The sequence below is a fragment of the Calonectris borealis genome, chromosome 20, assembly GCF_964195595.1.
Source record: "Calonectris borealis chromosome 20, bCalBor7.hap1.2, whole genome shotgun sequence".
In the NCBI taxonomy this organism is placed as follows: Eukaryota; Metazoa; Chordata; class Aves; order Procellariiformes; family Procellariidae; genus Calonectris; species Calonectris borealis.
This window is the reverse complement of record NC_134331.1, coordinates 10,703,871-10,721,818: the sequence shown is the minus strand read 5'-3', so window position 1 is coordinate 10,721,818 and position 17,948 is coordinate 10,703,871. Positions and strand designations below refer to the sequence as shown.

Sequence of the window (17,948 nt, the reverse complement as noted above, 5' to 3'; positions counted from 1 at the left end):
GCTACCAGCTCTCACAAATCGGTCACAGTGGGGAGCGATGCTGCAGGGACATTTCTGGTGGTGTCCTGCAGGAATGTGTTCTCAACCAAGTGGCATTTACAGCCTGCCAGACACAAAATGCTTGCTGGTGACTCTTCAAGCTACGTGCGAGCTGGTAAAGCTAAATTGGACTCCCTTTCCATATAGCCGAAGCGAGGTTGTACATCTCAAGGGAGTGAATGCAGGTTTCTTCTATAGGGTGAAGAACTGGGGGTTTGATAGCGACGGCTGTGGGAGGATGCTGTGGGTGATGGCAGAAGATGTCTGTATCTTGGGGGATGAGTGACACTGAGGAGTGACTAGGGGAGGATGTCCATGGGGGGGGGGTGGTGGTAGTGAGACACTTCTGGGAATAGCATCTCCACTTTTCGTGTCTGTGGTTCGTTTTTGGCACTCTAGAGGACTCAAAATGCTAACAAGAATAATTTCTGCTCTGTAGAAATTTGACTTATAGCCAGAAGTTAATGAAATTTGGCTTATGTAGTTTAGTATAGAGAAAGTTGAGAACTGACTTGGTCACACATCTGGGTGGAGAAAAGGTTTCTGGCTGGTGGGGAGCCTTTATTCTGTCGAGTGATGATCTAGCAGCAAAAGCGGCCGAGCTCAGACTGGCAATGAGACATTTTTCAAGCACTGGCGATAAATTTCAGGCATGTATTTGGTTCTTCATCAGTGATAACTTTTTGAAAGCTTGGTTGATATAGGTTGATGAAAATCTGTGGCTTCTTCTGGAGGTTAAAGTTGACTTGTCAGAGGTGTTTGTCTCCGATTTCTCTCGTACCAACTACAGATAGAATTAAAGGCGTGACTGCAGAGTTCATGACCGCTTTTTTTACTTTAGATCTTTAATGTTGATGCAAGATGGATTTAATCTAAAAATAGTTGCACTTGAATGATGCCGAGTACCCCTGTGTGCCTTTTGGAGTCTCCCCTTAATTTCTGTGGTTTCATTTTCTGCACGATGCAGGGAAGCACAAGGCGAAATGTCCCTGCGCAGGGCAGGCAGCGAATCCCATTTCATACAGGACAGCTTCTCCCTCCTTAGGGATTTCTCCCCCTTTTTTGGTTCCTCATGCAAATGCAGCCCCCAGACAATGCTGCTGGATAACGAGCCTGTCTCTTTAACTCGGAAGCCCACGCTGGCTGTGCTGGGGAATTTGAGAGGAGGAGGAGGAGGATGGGAGAGGCGAAGGCTGGGAGGATCCAGGGCTGGATTCCTTGGGGGTGACCTCTCTCACCCTTTCCACATTGAAAAACATTTTTCTGCAAGGGGTGGTGAGAAGCGCTGCCTCTCAGTGCCTGTCCCCTCTGCTCCAATAGGTCTTCCTGTGTTTGCATAACAATTTGGGCATATGTAAACACGATATTGCCTCAGATAGCTGTTCTACTCTGCCGAAGCATGAGTTTTAGAACAATAATGCTGGAAGACACAGCTTTTAATGGCATTCTTCCCATCCCTTTTCCACCCTTATCCCTGGCGCTGAAAATTAACTAGCATATTAAGATCAGAAAAACCCTCCGTGTACGTACAATTATTCCTTGAACAAAAACAAGCAGCGGGAAAACTGGCACCTGCTAGGTAATTTTTTCAAAGTGCCTTTTTCCGCCCCCCCCTCCAACATTTCACTTAAATTGATAAAATCTTTAGTAACTCTTTGGTTTCTGCGCTGTTACTTTGGATTTAAACCAGGGTGAAATGCTCAGTCTTCTCCCTTGCCCACCCATTCCTTCCCTGGGATGGAGATGTTTGCTTGGATCCAGTCTCTGCAATATTCCAGCATGTGCCTGTTTCCGTGTTTTTGGCTTATTTTTGAAATCGTGATGTCTTTTTATTTTTTCTGATGAGTTCCTGTACTGGAGCCACTGGCTGTGGATACAAGCAGAGCAGCCTGGCATGAATAGTGGAATAATCACCCTTTTACGAGCAAGAATGTAACGCATTAATGGGTGTGTCTTTGTTAGCAGCCAGTATAATAATAAAATCAAAGTATTGCTGATGAAATCCAACTTTAATCAATATTTCAACGTCTTGCTCTCATGCAAACATCGTTTCAAGCTTTGGTGGTTGTTTCTAGCAACCAGCGTGATTTTTAGCAGCGGTCCATCCCTCGGTGCTACCTGCTCGGCACAGGCATCGCTGGGTGCAGAAGCGTTGCAGAAAGCGGCGTCTGCACCTCTGGCCATACTCAGTCCTGGCGGAAACCTTCAGGTTGTTTTGGGGGGGTTGTTTTCATTTGCAGCTTATTTGCAGTGCCGTTTCTCTTGCTGACTCAAGAGCTGTCACAATCCCACCTCCTGCTTCTGCCCAGTGAAGGCTGCCCCAGTTGGAGCCCGTCTCCCTTGGTGGCCCTGGGCAGCCCCATACTGGTGTCAGTGGGAACTCCCGGGGGCTGCAGCAGAAGAATAATCATAGGGTGTACTTAAGTCTGCTGCATTTATGGAATTATTGTTGAAAATCATCAGTCATCTGCAGGCAAATGTTTGCACGCTGCTCGGCATTGTTTTATTTCTTTACAGCGTGTGCAGGGCATTTAGGAGGGATGTTAGGATGTATGTATTTCTTAGATTTCAGAACTTTGCACTGAGCTTTCACCAAAACGTACACGCAAATCATTAATCAAATCAATCATTAATCAAATATTAGGCTGCCTTTACCAAATTTGCTACAGGAATGCCTGCCTGCACCATCCTGACTTTTCAGTTTTACCACTGGTTCTCTTGGGTTTGTTTATCCCCACTCTCTCCCAGTTTCCATACCTTTTGGGGCTTTTTTGTGCAGAGTAACGCTCGGTAACCATTTCTTGTTAACTTTTTTATTAGAAATTTTAACCCTCAGAATGTCCTCTTAAGAACTGCATTTCAAAATAAGCAAAAAATTGAAGTATAATACAGAGTAAAACAGCTAACTGAGGCAATACCGTGTTTACATATGCCCAATAATTGAGATGCTTGGGGGGGGGGGGCGGGGAACAAATTTGCCCCAAACAAACCCTTGAGCTGGAACAACCTGATGATATGGCAAGTGCCACAATACCTTAATAACTGATTCCTTCAGTATTTTTGATTTTCCTGGGTAGAGATAGCCTAACTGTGATCCCATCCATTCTGATTCCCATTGGAAAAAATGTCCACATTTTCCAAAAATGTTCAAAATTTCCAATTTTGGAAAAAAAAAAATTGTCGGTGTCAAACTTCTTAGCAGTTCTGTTGTTCGGGTTCGCTGCGCAGCTCCTATGTGGTTTTTAATCCTCTCTTGACCTGAGCGGGCTCCAGCATCAGCTCATCCCTTGGTGTCCTCAGCACCCATCCTGAGAGCAGCCTGCCAGCACCAAACCTTCCCCTTTGCTTGCGGTCCCCAGGCTTCGGCAGCTCGAGCGCATCAGGTCCCCGAGGGCTGGGGGTACAGCCCATTTCAAGTAAGTGGGTGCAGGTTTCGTGGGGGTCCCAAAACACGGCCGCTCAGCACAATATGCACCTGCCTGGGTTGGTTTTATTTCTGTTCATCATTAGGCTCAAGCATTTAGTATTAGTCAGGAGTCTGCAAAGAGCCCGTGGTTCTTTCTCCCTGGTCGTAGGTTGCAGTTGGCCTCATCATGGAGAGAAGAAAGTCTCTCATCGTCCACAGCTACATCCTGGCTTACCCGGATGGTGCTTTTTGGTAACTTCCCCCCATCCTTAACTTTTGTAAATTTTTTTTTTTTTTTTTTTTTTTACCTAAAGACTTCTAAGTAGGCAGCTCCCTGCAGAGAGGATGGTTAAACCAGGCTTTGTGATAAGAACGATCTACAGGGATTTTAGTAACATAGGACACAGCTGGGAGCCTAAGTATCAGATGCGACCTGTGCGGAGGTGATTGCAGGTGCGATGCAAGGAGTCAGAAATGTTCTTCAGGTCCTGCTAAACCATACCATGGATTGGGGGGAGGATCTGGGGGATTGGTGTGGTCCTACTCCTGATCCTACCCAAGCCCCTCTCTTTGGTGGCTCTCCGGTAGCTGGTTTCCTGGGGCAGCGGCACAGAAGGTTGTGATTTTCTCATAGTAAAGACTAGAAATAAGCAAAAAAGAGCAAAGTCTTATTTCTGACAGGCATGTCCATCCCCTTCCAGGCAGCATGAGGGAAGCAGACCACGTCTCTGCAGTTATTACTGCGTGCCTCCCTCAAACCTTTCAGATAAACGAGGAAAATGAGAAGCAACCACGGAATATACCCTGCTGGGCCCATATCTGTGTCCTCTAAAATAATATACAATTGCAAAGTGGTGGCTGAGCGATTTTATTTTCCGTCTTTCGTTTTCTCCTATTCCACAAGATGGCATTGCAATCTAATCGCCTTCCTCCAGCCCCAGGTGGATGCTCTCATCTCCCCTCTGCCTTCTGATGGAGGTTTTTGGAGATGCTGAAAGCAGAGCGTAGACTACCGTAAAGTTAGTCTGTACCAGGTAGGTTTTTTTTATCTTAGCAAATCACCAAAATACCTGAATTAAAGACAGAGCTTTGCCAAACCTATTAATTGGAGTCTTTGGAAGGTTTGATTTGTTTTAAAACAGAGTAGCTTGGATTATATAAGGTTTCCTCTAGAAAATAATGATTCATGCAGGCTGGGGCCTTTTTCTGCCAGATTCTACAATCGCTCTGTTCTAAGTTATGGTTATTTTTGCCATGGATTTAATTTGTTGTATAAATTATGGATGGCAGTTACTCAGGTTTGTTCCTCTGACGTACATTGTGTGTTTAGATGAGCAAGTCCCCATCCATTTATTTTTTTCTCAGTGGAGTGGAGAAGCTGGTCTAGTGTGCCATTAAATCAACCTTTCCTGCAATCTGACTCTCGGAGAAGTTACGCCGATATTCCTCCCCAGTGCTGCTCTGACAACTGCACTGGCTCTGAGTCACCTGTCCGAGCTTCTGCGGGACGAGTTTTCTTGGCCTGGCAAGTTATATATTTTCCTGATTTTTGAAATTTTTTTTTTTTCCCCCTCCTTCAGTTTCTTCCATTTTAAGCAATTACATGTTGAAAAGTTTGTTCTGAGCTGATTACCCCCTGTGAGAAAGCTTTGAAAAGAACCTTTAGCAGAAGAACGATGAATCTGTTGGTTAAACTGGGCTCGTCGCTGCCGTCTTCACCGATGGCTGGTGTCTTAATTGCATCGGCACTTCCATCCTCCCAGGACCAGAGCAGCCCAGCGAGGTGGCCGAGGGGCAGCGGTGATTGAACAGAAGATGGAGTTTCATCTGGGCTTTTCTGTCTCCTCGTTCCCTTCTCCTACAGCCCTCGCTTGCTGCCAGCCAGCCTGCCGGGAAATACCAGCAGTCCAGCAGATCTCGCTGCAGATTTTAGCTTTCTACCTTGTGCATCATCCTCCCTTGCGCTGTGGTTCTCGTCTGAGTTCCCTGAAGTGTTTTCTTCCTCTCGTACAGCTCATTTTCCTTCGCCGTGAGAGTGTGGGTTAGCTGCACCCGGGGGAAGCGGAGGTCTGCCGGAGGTGAGCCTGGATTTGGGAGGAACCGATGGGTTCGCAGCCCCGCTGTACGTGCGCCGGCCGTGCTCTTCCTCCCACCTTGCCCCACTGACTTCTGAACCCGTTGGCTAATTGAAGCTGAAATTAGTTGGAGATAGAGGTCGCAAAGACAAGAAGTTACTACAAGCTTACTTGGGCATCTATCCTCATTAGAGAGATCCAATTAAGGGCCCCGTTGAGGGGGGGAAGGCAGGGTGAGCTCAAGTTTCATTAGACATCAGAGAAGCCTCAAAGCAGATTAGCTTAGGGACATAGTGGGAAATGTTAATTATGTTAATAGAACAACTTTTAAACGGACAGGTCCAGTAATTTTGGCACTTTGCTAATCTAAGACTTCCAGTTCATTTGTTGTCTTAGCATCTTGTTTCCCCATAACATGAAACACTTCTCCTCTGCTTCGTTAGCTCTGAGCCCCAAGGAGCAGGTGAGGAGCTCACTAACGGTGATGACTAACGGTGTGAAGGAAACATCCCAAAGCGTGCTTTCCGATTCAGCAAATACACTGAAGAAAAAGATCACTCATGCGGCTGAGATGATGCCTTTGCTCCCCCAGTGCCTTTGTACCCTCCGGCCAGTTCGTGGCCTCTCCGTGCCTCCTCCTCCTCACACATGCTATATTCATAACTTAAGTATTTGGCTTAAAATTGCTCATGCTGAGAAGTTGAAATGGATTCAACTGATGAAAGAGGATAGACCTAAGCAGTCATAAGCAGTTTTGTTTTTTTTTTTTAAAAAAGGTGTTTTGGAGTTGCTTTATGAATTTCTTTCCAGGTGAGGAGCACGGTGTTTACTCGTGCTGTCAGCTCTGTGTGTGTTTATGTCTTTAGCAGGAAAGAACGGGAAGAGCCTTCTGGGTCATAGGATCCCTTCAAGATAAATTTCTGAGAACAAGCTTGTTTTTTCCCCCCCATTACTCCTATTGGAAGGCTGCAATGGTCATAAACTTATTTCCAGCCTAGTCTTGTCAGGGATACTTCATGGTGCCCACGTGCAACCCTTGTTCTGGTGTCTTGAATAGTTCTTTCCCCTGTTTTATTTTACCCCCCCAAATGTGTCTATCTGAGAGATCACCCAGTGTTCCCTCACAGCCTTTGTTTTGTGGGGCTGAACAAGCGCCTTTACACTTTAACCTCCTAAATTACTCTGTTTTCTGATAAGCCCTTTTTTGCACTTCTTCCTACTTAAACTTCTTTTTTTTTAACCATGAGAACTAACCGCGGCATCCCTGGAGCCTTCTCACGATGGCTTGCCCGCTGGCTCTAGCACTTCTCTGGCTGCTGGAAATATTTCAGTTATTGTTTTGAGCTGTTTGCTTGGGGCCTTTCTCACTCTTGAACATTTTCCACCTGAGTTCATTTTCTTTCCAACTCGTAACAAAAACTATTGTTTGTCCCAAGTGTGTGGCTTCCTCTTTCATCCCATTGAATTTCAACCTTCCTCCATTCGTCTTCAGCGTTACCCATTTTTTTCCTATATGCTGTCCCAGCTTTCCTCAGTGCTGATGCTGCTTTCCAACTTTGTGTCATCAGCAAATTTCATTAGCACACTTACTTTTTGTGCCAAGGTCATTAATAAAAATATTTAATAAGATCAGCCTCCTGACCATTCCTTGAGGAGCTCTGCTGGTGACCTCCATCCATTCTGATCCTTCTTTCAACGCTGCTTCGCCTTTCACCAGTTTCCTGGCCTTACAATTCTGCTAATCCCTGTCTTTTTCATTTAATAATTTCCCACATGGCACTGTATCACATGCTTTGCTGAAGTCTGCATGGATGGGATCTATCATGCTTCCTTTGTCTAGAAAATTCATTATCTTATCGGGCTAACCTGATTAGCTCTGTTTGATCTGATTTCCCTTCAGTACGGTCCCATTGTTTTCTACCCTGTTTACCGATTAGTTTCATGTTCTAATTTGTCTTTCTTCGGTTTGCTCTAGAGCCTCCATCCTGCCAGGGTTAATCGGACAGGCTTGTGGTTGCTCGTATCACCTTTTCCCTTCCGTTGTGCGGACGCTGCGGTTCCTCTCTGGTGCTGGACAGGTGGCTGCAACTCAGTCCACCTAGTTTTGGGATACGTATCCCAGATAACGTTCAGTTTGAAGGGAAAGACCTGGATCTCTGCATCAGTCCTCCTGGCTTCATTAACCAGCTTGCTTCATGTAATGACAGTTCTCCCTGTGGCACTGAGACCTTCCAGAACCACCGCAGCCTTCTCCATCCTCCCACCAAGCCCTGGCTTGGCGCATTCAACCAGTGGTCACTCGTCTGGGTTTTCTGCACCGGTGCCACCTCTTCCCATGTGCCTTCTTCTGGCTGCAGTGACCCCCAGAGTATCTCCCTGGATAACTTTTGCAGATAGAGACACAAGTGGAACGGTTCGCTTAAGGCTGCACAGCAAGTATAGTGTGAATAAGGGATGCAGGGCAGTCACAAACTGGTCAGCGTAAAATGAGGTGGGGAAAAATGGCTTTGCTGCGATATACTGACAGGGGGTTTGCTTTTCAAGTGACAACGTCGACACGTGGGCAAGGAGGCTGTAAAATAATCAGCTCTTCAGTAGCTGAGCCCTAAATTTAAGGACACCCCCAATGATGGTAGAGGGGGCTGGAGAGCGGCATTTCTGGGACTCGCTTGTGAGACGTAAATCAGGCATGGATTCAAGTCTGAAGCCATCGAATGGCGTCCCTCCCCGTTAGGAGACAGAGTAAGGGGAGAGGGAGAAGGGGGGGGCATGGATAGGAGAGCAAAAGGCAGTAGACATCTTCTTAATTACATTTGCATATGCAGCTGTTCAAACAGACTGAACTTCATCAATGCTTGTTCATACCTATCAGGAGATTTAGAGCAGCTGTTGTCAACCCATGTAGCGAGATTGTACAAATCTGGTGGTAAAATAAGCCTCTGCTCACCCAAGCTGTCCATCACTTCAAAAGGGCAAGCAATTAGTTGTATTTGAATATTGAAAAAAATTGGAATTGTGTGAAATATCCAAGGGCAACTGCTTACAGCTTGGTTTCCAAGGATACATGTTGCAGAATTAAATCATTAATTTATATTTCTGAAAACGGTGCTGAAATGTGTTAATTTGTACATTACCAAAGAGGCTCAAACTCGTCTCCTTCTGCCTTTTCTTTCCTAACACGCTCAATGACAAAATAATTGCTGTACCCGATCTGGAGTTGAAATACAACGGTGTTCTGGCTTGGGGATTTTGTGCCACGTTAAAACTAAATTAGGGGGAAAATTGTCTCGTTAACTGTTTGTAATAATTCTTACGACTTTGAAAGTCTGCCTTAATCTTTGGCTCCCAAATACCCAAGCAAGTCATTTCTGGCCTCTCTTGATCTTGTTACCCTAAATCCACCCCAACCAAAGATGCTGTCCTGAGCACAACGCTGCTGCAAACACGGTGCCCGGCCAGAGAGAGGGTCCAGCATCTGGAATCCTGCTTCCCAGGCCCCAGGCGCTCGAGGGACACAACAATACAGGGAGGATGTGGTCAATGGAGAAATTCGTTTGCTGGGGACCAATTGGTTATGCTGTCTCTTCAGGGCTTTCCGAGATGCATAGAGGATGTTGATCCTACCAGAAACTGCGGATATAAATCAACAGGGGCTATGATCTCAAATCTTTTTTTCTTTTGCAAAAATAAAGTAGGATTCCTGCAATTGTGGGGAGGAAAACTGTCCTCGGGCAAATGGGAAGAGCAGTAAGAAATCCCTGCCCTTGAGGGGTGGCTGATCTGGTGGGGGATAGCCAAAGTCTCTGGTGTTACTTTAAAAAAAGTATTTACTTAAGGTGAAAATCAAATACGTTCATGCAGCATTTGTCTTGAAGTATTCAAATGGCAGGAGTTACGCTTCCAGCAGGAGTGTTAATTAAACCATGTTGCGCATCTGGGATTGGTGGTTTCGTATTGGAAAAGCATATGGGAGCCGTGCGTTCGGTCATGCCAACAAGCTGCGTCTGCAAGAACAGTCGTAACCGGCGTGTTTGGGCTCCAGCGCCGTGTTTGGTGCTGCTGAAAGCAGCTCAGCCTTGGGCTGGGGCTGTGGGGCTTGGATGGCAAAAGCCCCACGGAGGTTTTCAGAAGCACCAGCAAGGAGCCAGGTTTGGGCTGGTCTGCGGTGCTGGAGGGTGCTGTTTCGCACAGCGGGTGCAGCCGTGGTTGCTGGCAGGCACTGTCCTGCTGCCTGCCCGGAGTGGGACCTCACGCTCATGTCCCCGGGGCGAGCTGCAGAGCAGATGGAGGTTTCCACTGGACCAGTCCGCAGGAGCAACTTGGGCTATTGCTGCGGGATCGCCAGACCCAGCGCGGAGGAGGACGGTGGGTTAAATGGGACCATCCCCTTTGATACCTGCCTACCTCCTAGCAGAGGGTGAGGTGCAGTCTGGAGGAGCACCCGTAGCCCCCTAACCTCCTGCTATGACTCCAGGAGAAAAGCTTCTTAACTGACTTAAGCTCGTAAAAGGTTGTACGGCTACGGAAAGGGCAGTTTCATGTCTGGCAACGATGAGTTGGGTTGGACTTGCTGCCACGAGTTGGTCCAAGAGCGCGTGCTGCTCTGGAAAATGCTTCACCACCTTCCTTTTGGTGGAACGTGCAATCACAGCCTAATTTGCTTCTCCAAACTCACAACCATGTGAAGTGGGGTTTTAAGTCATGAGCTTAATAAACCAGCCCCAGTTTTAACACTGTATTTAAATGTAGTTTTTGCAGATTACAGTCCATGACTTCGGCGTCACTCTGACGTGGCTCGAAGGTGTGAGTGCAGCCCTGGTGAACGTAGCCTTTAAGGTAGCTTTAGCGTGGGCTGGCTGCTTGCCCAAGGCTTCAGGTAGGTTTTGCATCCTTTGCTCAGTGCGACGCTGCCGTACGTCACACGAAGGTGGCACACACAGGGCTCACCTTGATGCCGTTGTACCGGTGTTGGATCTAGGGTTTGCAGTGACTTCTAAACCTCTGCGGTGAAAGCAGAGATGTGTCACTAGAGCGTCGCAATTGTCTGCAAACCGAGTTGGACGTTGGTGGCAGGAACGCTTTCCTGTGCACAGAGCTGCAGCAGCAAAGTGGGATTCACTGTTTCAATATACAACCTGTCTGCTTCAGAAATAATTTTTTGCTTTGGGGTGGAAGGAGAGAAGGATGCAGGATGATCAGCTTGCGCTAGTAGCTTTGCTGTGAAATTCTAGTGAGTACTGGGATTTGCAGATGAGTTGCAGGTGTGAGGTTGTGCCTCCCGTGGCTTTTGATGCATTACGGTTGTCTTGTACCACATCCCCACTTGGATTGTAACACACAGTAGTTGCTGTGTAATACTTATCTTCTATATCTAAAAAAAAATGTACCAGAACATTGCCTTTTTGGCAAGGAAAACAGTGCCACTAGCTCTGTTTCAGTGGAAACTTCATCTTCCAAGCCATGCCTTCTAAAACCGTCTCTGGTTATTACATTTATCTGTGAGATGCGTTGGGGAATGTTGTAAAACTTGCCTCTAATTTGCTGCAGTAGCCTTTTGCAGTAGGCTTGCGAATCGCCCCTAATTGTTGTCCCTGGGTCGTTGTCGGCCTGATAATTTAATTATGTTTATCGCTGTGGTTCCTGGCGATCAGCTAAGAAGGGAGCCGCGCGTGTCCCGTGCGCTCTCCTTCCCAGCCCTCCTTGCAAGACTCCGCTATAAACATTTTCTCCTCGATGCTTTCTTTTGTCAGAAGCCTGAAAGAATACGCTTATTTTAAACTTCTTTCTACTTCCATAGATGGACAGTTTTTTACTATACAGACAGTGCCTGCTGTGATTTTTATGGCCTATAGTTTTCCGAGCAAATGGTTTTGCTCACAAGTTGGCTAGGCTAAAATGACCTTTTCTTGTTCATTAACTGTCTGTTGAAAAATATGCGTGCGGTGGTAGTTATAGAGCCTTGATTGGGGTTGTTTTAGGTGGTGCGGGGAGGTCTGTTCCTTTCCTTCCCTCCTCATTATCAAGCAGAAGCGACTGCTTAGGGCCTGGTTTATTTACCTAATAAACTGCCTCTTGTATCATCTAGGAAATGCTCGCATTTTTCAGCCAAGAAATCCTAGTAACAGGCAAACAGAGGTCTAGCAGTCAGGTCTGGAGAAACAACAAAATGAAGGTCAGCTAATATTGCTGTTATTCTCTTTCCCGGTGGCCATGACAGCAGGGGTGGTTTATTTGAAGATCCCAGACTCGGAGTCATTGCTTGCATTGTTGGTCCCCCGAGCATTGGAGGCTGTGCCAACACTTCGGGATATTAATGTATTCTACAGATCAGTGAATGAAGAATTCCTCCGCACTCCTTTCTTTTTTTTTTTTTTAAAAAAAAAAAAAGAAAAAAAACAAATCCTCTTCTCTCCCCTTCCCCCCTTCTCCCCGCACTTTGTTTGCAGTGGCTTTGTCTGCGGGGTGTTGCTGGGCATTTCTAATGAGAAGGGGAAGAATTGCAGCGATGGGGGCCGGGGCGGTGGGCACGGTTCCCCGCTTCCAGCACCGGCGGTGAAGCTGTTCCAGGGCGCTCAGGTGCGTTGCAGCTCTCACGGTTGGCAGGGTTTGGGCATGCAAATATCCAAGGAAGGGGAAGAAAAAGGCTCATTTTGGACACGTAAAGCTCGCTGATTTGCTTCCTTCAAGGAGAAGGTCCTACCCCGTCACCCCCTGCGCGATGCCTCAGCGCTTCTTTAGTATTCATCCCAGCTCCGTGGCCGTAGCCATCTCCCAGCCCACCCCGAGCAGCTGCTCAAAGGGACAAAATTAAAGCAATTCCTGCTCCTGGTGACTTACTGCCGGGGAATAATTGGGTGCTGTTTGGGAGGAACATAGAGCAACCCGGCCCCGACGATGGAAAAAGTATGGGGAAGCGGGGGGCTTGGTGGGACGGATCTGTGGAGACTTCCGTGGGGTTCAGTGGGAATAAAAGCCGGTTTCATGAAGAGACAATTATCTAATAATAATGCAATGGATCGGAGAAAGGCGTCTGAGCAGATTTTTTTATATATTCTTGTTCCATAGCAGGAATTGTACTTAGATTTTTTTTTTTTTTTTTTAATATATTCTTTGATCCCTCATGGAAATGTTAATGAGACCAAAACTGCTAAAGAGCTCTCCAGACGCTGCCCTGCTTTGGAGAAGGGTGGACTGAAACGCAGACCCTCGGGAGGGCTTCTGACACACAAGCGGTCCCTTTGTTTCCTCCTCTGTACCCAGAGACACATCTAAAATTGGAGGGAAGATGAGAGGAGGCTGAAGAGGCCGGGCCGAAGGCACGGCATTCCCCATTTACAAGAGAAAAACCGTCGAGCGATGAAGGCCGCGGTTTGACGGGCAGCGTTTGAAGTCCAGACCGAAGGTACTCCGAGGACCTAAGTGGGATGCTTTTAGGCCGTCTTTCACTTCGACTTAATTAAGAAACCCGCGGGCTTTGTCTTGAGGGGGCCCGTTAACGTGTGAAGCCCCGGCCCCCCGTGAAGAGGGGCCGGGGCGGGAGGGGGCAGACGCATGCACGCCGCCTTTGTGCCGTGTTGCCAAACTGAAGACCGTGGCGAGCGCGAGCCCGGGCCTTGCCAGAGGTCGTCCCTTGTGCGCGGCCGCGAACCCGCCTCCCGCCGCAGAAAGCCTTTCTTAGAGACCCCCAGCCAACCGACCCTCCTGCGCCGCCTGCGTGGGGAAACAAAAATAATCCGTGGGGGGTAGGAAGGGGTTTGTATGTGTCCCGCAGCATCCTTCGTCAGCCCTAATGGGGGGTCAGAGGTTACACCGAAAAAGGGCAAACACTTTCTTATAAGGAGCTGATGCCCCTGTGTGTATTTACACGGGGAGGAATATTAGCTTTGGAATCTCGTGGGCTGGCCGGATGATTAGCTGGTGGAGGGACGGCTTGAGCGGTGGGTGATGCTAATGGGCTTGGAAATCACCGAAAAGAATCGAACCTACCCAAAGTAACAGGCTCGTTTTCAAGTTTGTGGTACAGCAAACGTGCCTGCCGTTGCCATCAGCACCCTGTGTGCCCAGAGTGGTTGCAAATAAATACCACAGTCCTTTGGGTAGTATTTATCGTTTTCAGATCTCTTGATCGTGATGGTCAATGCTGATCTGGTTTCCTTTTAGCTGACAGCCAGAGAGGGGACTTCAGTGCTGGCACAGACCGGAGCAGTGAGCAGGCTGGATTCGGGTCAGGCTCTCCGCACCCGGTCGGCTGCTAAGGTTCCAAAACGAGGAGCAAAATACGCTCACCTGAGGCAGAAAACGCAGGACTACTAAAATTAAGTTTTTTATAGTCTTTACACTTGAAGCGGGGCTTAACAAGTGTCTAGTGAAGTGTTTCTTCCACTCCAAGCCTCGTGTGTCTCCAAGCCTCGTGGATAATGGGGGCTGCAGGCTCTACAGCCATCAACTCCTGAAGATGTGGCATGGCCTTTGGTCCCAGCCTGGTGGCCAAGTACTCTTGGTGCAGCGGCTGAAGGTGGCCTTTGGCGTGTGTCTGGAGAAGCCTCGTGTCTCTGAATCCAAACTGAAACACTTGGTCTTCGTCGTGTTGCTCTGTTACTTTTTTGGAAGACTGCAAATTAACCCAAGGAGAAGCCTTGGTACCACTTTGGGATGGGAGAGGGAGATGGTCGGGCTGCCTGAAGATGCAGAGCCCAGACGGTAGTTTGTGATGGATGTTGAGACTAAGGAACGTTTTACGCGTCTTGGAGAGTACCCAGCGCAGGCTGTCAGGGCTTGGCAGAGGTAGCTGGGGATGACGACTTGCCAGCTGTGATTTGGGGGTGGGGTATGAGGCAGAGTAGAATGGCGATCGCGTTCACCTATCAGTAATTTCTGTAAACTTGTTTTAATTCCTCAGCTGAGGAACTCCAGGATCGTGGCTATAATTCAGATGTGATACACGTCCTGTGAAGCGGTTCCCTACGCGTAGGTGATAACTGCTTTCTCTTGCCCCCCTCCCCTCTGCTCCAGCATAGGCAGGAGCAGAGTGAATTTCTAGTTTATGCTGGTATTTGTGCCTTTGCCACTTCGCTTTGTCACTTTCTTCTGGTTGCCCGTGAGAAAAGATGAGTATTTTATACAACACGATGTCATATCGTGAGGGTTAGATTTTTAACATAATAGGCATATTTGCATAACTTTCCCAAAACTACCAAGTTCAAGGAATTTGGAAAGTATAAACTCTCCAGAACCGAAGAGATTCCTGGCTTTATTGCTTCTCCCTGCACTTGGTGATTTTATTTAGCACGGTAAGATTTCCAGCTCCTGCAGGGTTGCGTGGTTTTTTACTACCGCAGTGTTTATAATGTCTTTGGGGATCCCAGCAGACAATGTTTTGTATTTAGCTCTAGAGCATTAGCAAGGTGACAGTACTGCTAAAAAGTTTCGGAAAAGCACCTTATTAGAGCCAAAGTGACTCATTCCTGCTAAAGAAGCAGCAAATGTTTTTCTGGCATTTAAATAAAATGCAAAAATACTAATTTCCCACCTTGATATTGAATTAAAGACTCAAAAGTGAGGGGAAAGAAGCCCAATGTTTAGGCCTTCTACAAAAACACTAGTGGTGCCAAATGATTCATACTGTGTATTTTACAGCATGCTTTCAGGGGAAACGCAGCATTATAAACAGTAACATTTCCAGTTTCCCGAGGTGAGAGGATTTGATTTCTTCTTGTGAATTTTGCATTCTGTGCTTTCTGATTCAGAAACACTTTATTTGGGGGGAGTGTTTTGACAATATACTCAAATAGCTTGGGAGCTGGGTAGATGTTTGTTTAAAGTTGATCTTCAGTTTTTGTTAGAACTTCAGGTTCGGATGGGAGATGAGAAGTGGTTTTTCAGACTTCACGTTGTACCTCAGCCCTTTGCTGAAATTAAAATTCTTTCATTTCTGCACGTCTTGCCCAGTGTTGCTGCTTCTGCTTTACTGGTTACTTTGGTAATAACAACATTATTAATATTTCTGTTGGATGCATGGCTACTTTGCCATGTCCTCTATACTGCTTCCTACATAATTAAGTGTTTTATGCTTGTTTACCATCACCTTTGGTTCATTGCTTTGGTAGCTGAGCACAATTATGTGGATGAATGCAGAATAAGTTCTGTTCTCCTGTGTACTTAGCTGTCTGCATTTTAGCATTCATATCATATTTTTGCATGCGTATTAGCGGTTAATGGTCTATGAGAGAAACTTTCTTGGAAAGGAATATCTTGAGTTTAGATCAGTCAGCCTTGCCCACTGATGAAAAGCTCTTCCTGTGCTGGGATCTTCTGCTGAGACTTCTCTGCGACTGGATTTGCTCCAGCCCAGGCTGTATCTGCTGAGCTGCTGTAACGTGGAGCTACTCTGAAGGCTGTGGTGTAGTCCATGCAGGAGGAGGGTTGTGCTTTAGATCTTTAAATTCTGCTTGAAATAAAGAGTTGGTGAATTTGGAGGCTTGCTCTGTTGCATGCTGTATAACCCCTGCTGAGATAAGGAAGGTGGAATTCTTGGTAACGGCATGAAATACTGAATTTTCTCTTGGGATGTCCAGGTGGCTTGCTCCCGTTGCAAAGATTTTCCTTTGCTGCTGTGTAAATGAGAAGGTCCGAGGGGTGCTGATGGCTTTTTGGTGGTCATCTTTTGTCCTGCTAATTCAGGCAATAAGTAGATGGTTAAGTCATCAAACGGCTTGAAATTGGGGAGTATTTAGATGTTAAATGGCTTAATAAGCCGAGCTGGTTGTAGCCTGACTGATGTGGTAGTGCCCAAAAGGGAGGCGCGGCGTGTCCGTAGGTGGGCATTCAGGTATTTTTATGGGTTATGACTGAAAAAGTTTTACAACGTACAAGCTCCAGTCGTCTGCTTCCTTGCTTAATTTGGCAAGGTTCGCAGGAGAGCCGAGCGTGAGGTAAGGGGTAGTTTTGGCTCCGTTCTGCTCAGTGGCTGATTTTAGTGGTGGTCTAGCTCACCTGAAACACCAAGTTGGCTCCATAACTCCGAGATAGTGGGGAGGACCCCCATCTCCTTTTAAAGCCTTCATTCAGCATTAGTCAAGAAAGAAATGGGGCGTCAGGAAGGCAGGAAATGTGTTATTTCTAGGCAGGCTTCCCATCTTTGTGGACTCGTGTGACTGGTTCTGCCTTCCCTGTAGGGTGTACGCTCTTCTGCCAAGGTTCTTGGAAGGTGAGTGCTAAAAAAAGACCATAAGGGATGAAGGGAGGAACTGGGAGTAACAGTGGAGCGATTGCTGTGAAGAATTGCTCTCCTTTGCTGCCAGACCAGTGCTGGCTCCATCCTGCGGTGGTTGACCTGCCTTAGTAGCTCCTTAACATATATATTGCCCTTTGTGGAACAGGGCAGTGCCGTTGTCCTCATCTGAGTGCCTGTGGCTTGGCTCTGCCCGGGTCCTCCGTGCCTGCCTGGAGCATCGTCACTGTCAGCCTGCTCTCGGACCATCTCAGTGCAGCTCTGACTTCGAGGTGCTAGAGGAATTGGAGTTAACCTGTCGGATTTTGGGGATGCGATCCAGAATTTGCCATGCTTTGCTCGGATGAGCTGTGAATTACTTCACAGCACCCTGCGAGGTAACCTGCCTGTCCTTCCCAGACTGCTCTGCAGAAGTGGCTGCTTGGGTGTTTCTTCTTGCTTCACTGACACAGACGAAGGCACCTTCTCTTAATGCCACCTGAGGTCAAGGCGTGGATGAAGCGAGCAAGAACAGCCCCTTGTCTCTGCTGCGCTTGTCACGTGCAGAGTCTGAGATCAAAAAACCCCTTTGGCTGTTGCTTGCAGCCCTCTGCGTGGAGTGGCGACAGGTCCGGACAAGGAGATCCTGCAGGCTGGGAGCATGGAGGAGGTCGATGGGCTGAGGACGACTGGAGAGGCCGTTCTTTAGGGACCTGGAGTTTATCAACCCTCTGCTGCTGCAGGTCGGCAGGCATCACTTTGGGGTTGGTAAGCGTTAACAGTTGAAGTTTATCCCCAGATGTGCGGACATGGCTGATGCTCAGGAGATTGGGGCTTCCCTACTTAGCAGAGCCTGTTAGTGGGCTCCTTTCCGTGTTGCTTTGCTGAGATGAGTTGAACTGCCCTTTGCAGTGATGGAATATGTCACTTCATCTGGTGGCTTGGTAAACCCAACGTTTTTCAAGGTGGTTCCCAAATGCCCCCATCACCGCTGTTAGATCCTTATACTTGCCTTCATCATCGCTATCCTAACTCTCACAGCTTTCTGAGAAGATTAGCCCTTCTCATCAGGTTGATCATCTGGTTTTCTGCAATTTATCATGGCATCCTGTGAGATACCAGGGCATGAAATAGTCTTTTGTGGTGGAGTTTCCTTTGGTTTAACTAGACTGCACTTCAGTAGTCCTCATCTGTCTAACTTCTTGCATAAGAGACTTTC

General features: G+C 47.3%; 1 protein-coding gene across 12 annotated transcripts in view; it reads left to right on the top strand.

Moving 5' to 3' along the window:
• STX8 (syntaxin 8) overlaps positions 1 to 17,948 on the top strand; it is a 106,402-nt gene that overhangs the window by 67,930 nt on the left and 20,524 nt on the right. The window contains exons 8-9 of one of the 12 annotated variants that reach the window (XR_012676688.1): positions 11,967 to 12,096; positions 12,781 to 12,922. The exons of 6 other annotated variants lie outside the window; for them this stretch is intronic. Coding sequence is in view for 3 of the 6 variants with exons in the window: in XM_075169797.1 (XP_075025898.1) it covers positions 7,728 to 8,005 (278 nt within the window). In the remaining 3 variants the exon portion in view is untranslated. Of the gene's footprint in view, positions 1 to 3,614; positions 3,698 to 4,810; positions 5,524 to 7,727; positions 8,635 to 11,966; positions 12,097 to 12,780; positions 12,923 to 17,948 lie in introns of those variants that run through there. 5 more of the 12 variants (XM_075169787.1, XR_012676690.1, XR_012676687.1 and 2 more) reach the window with 5 other exon arrangements.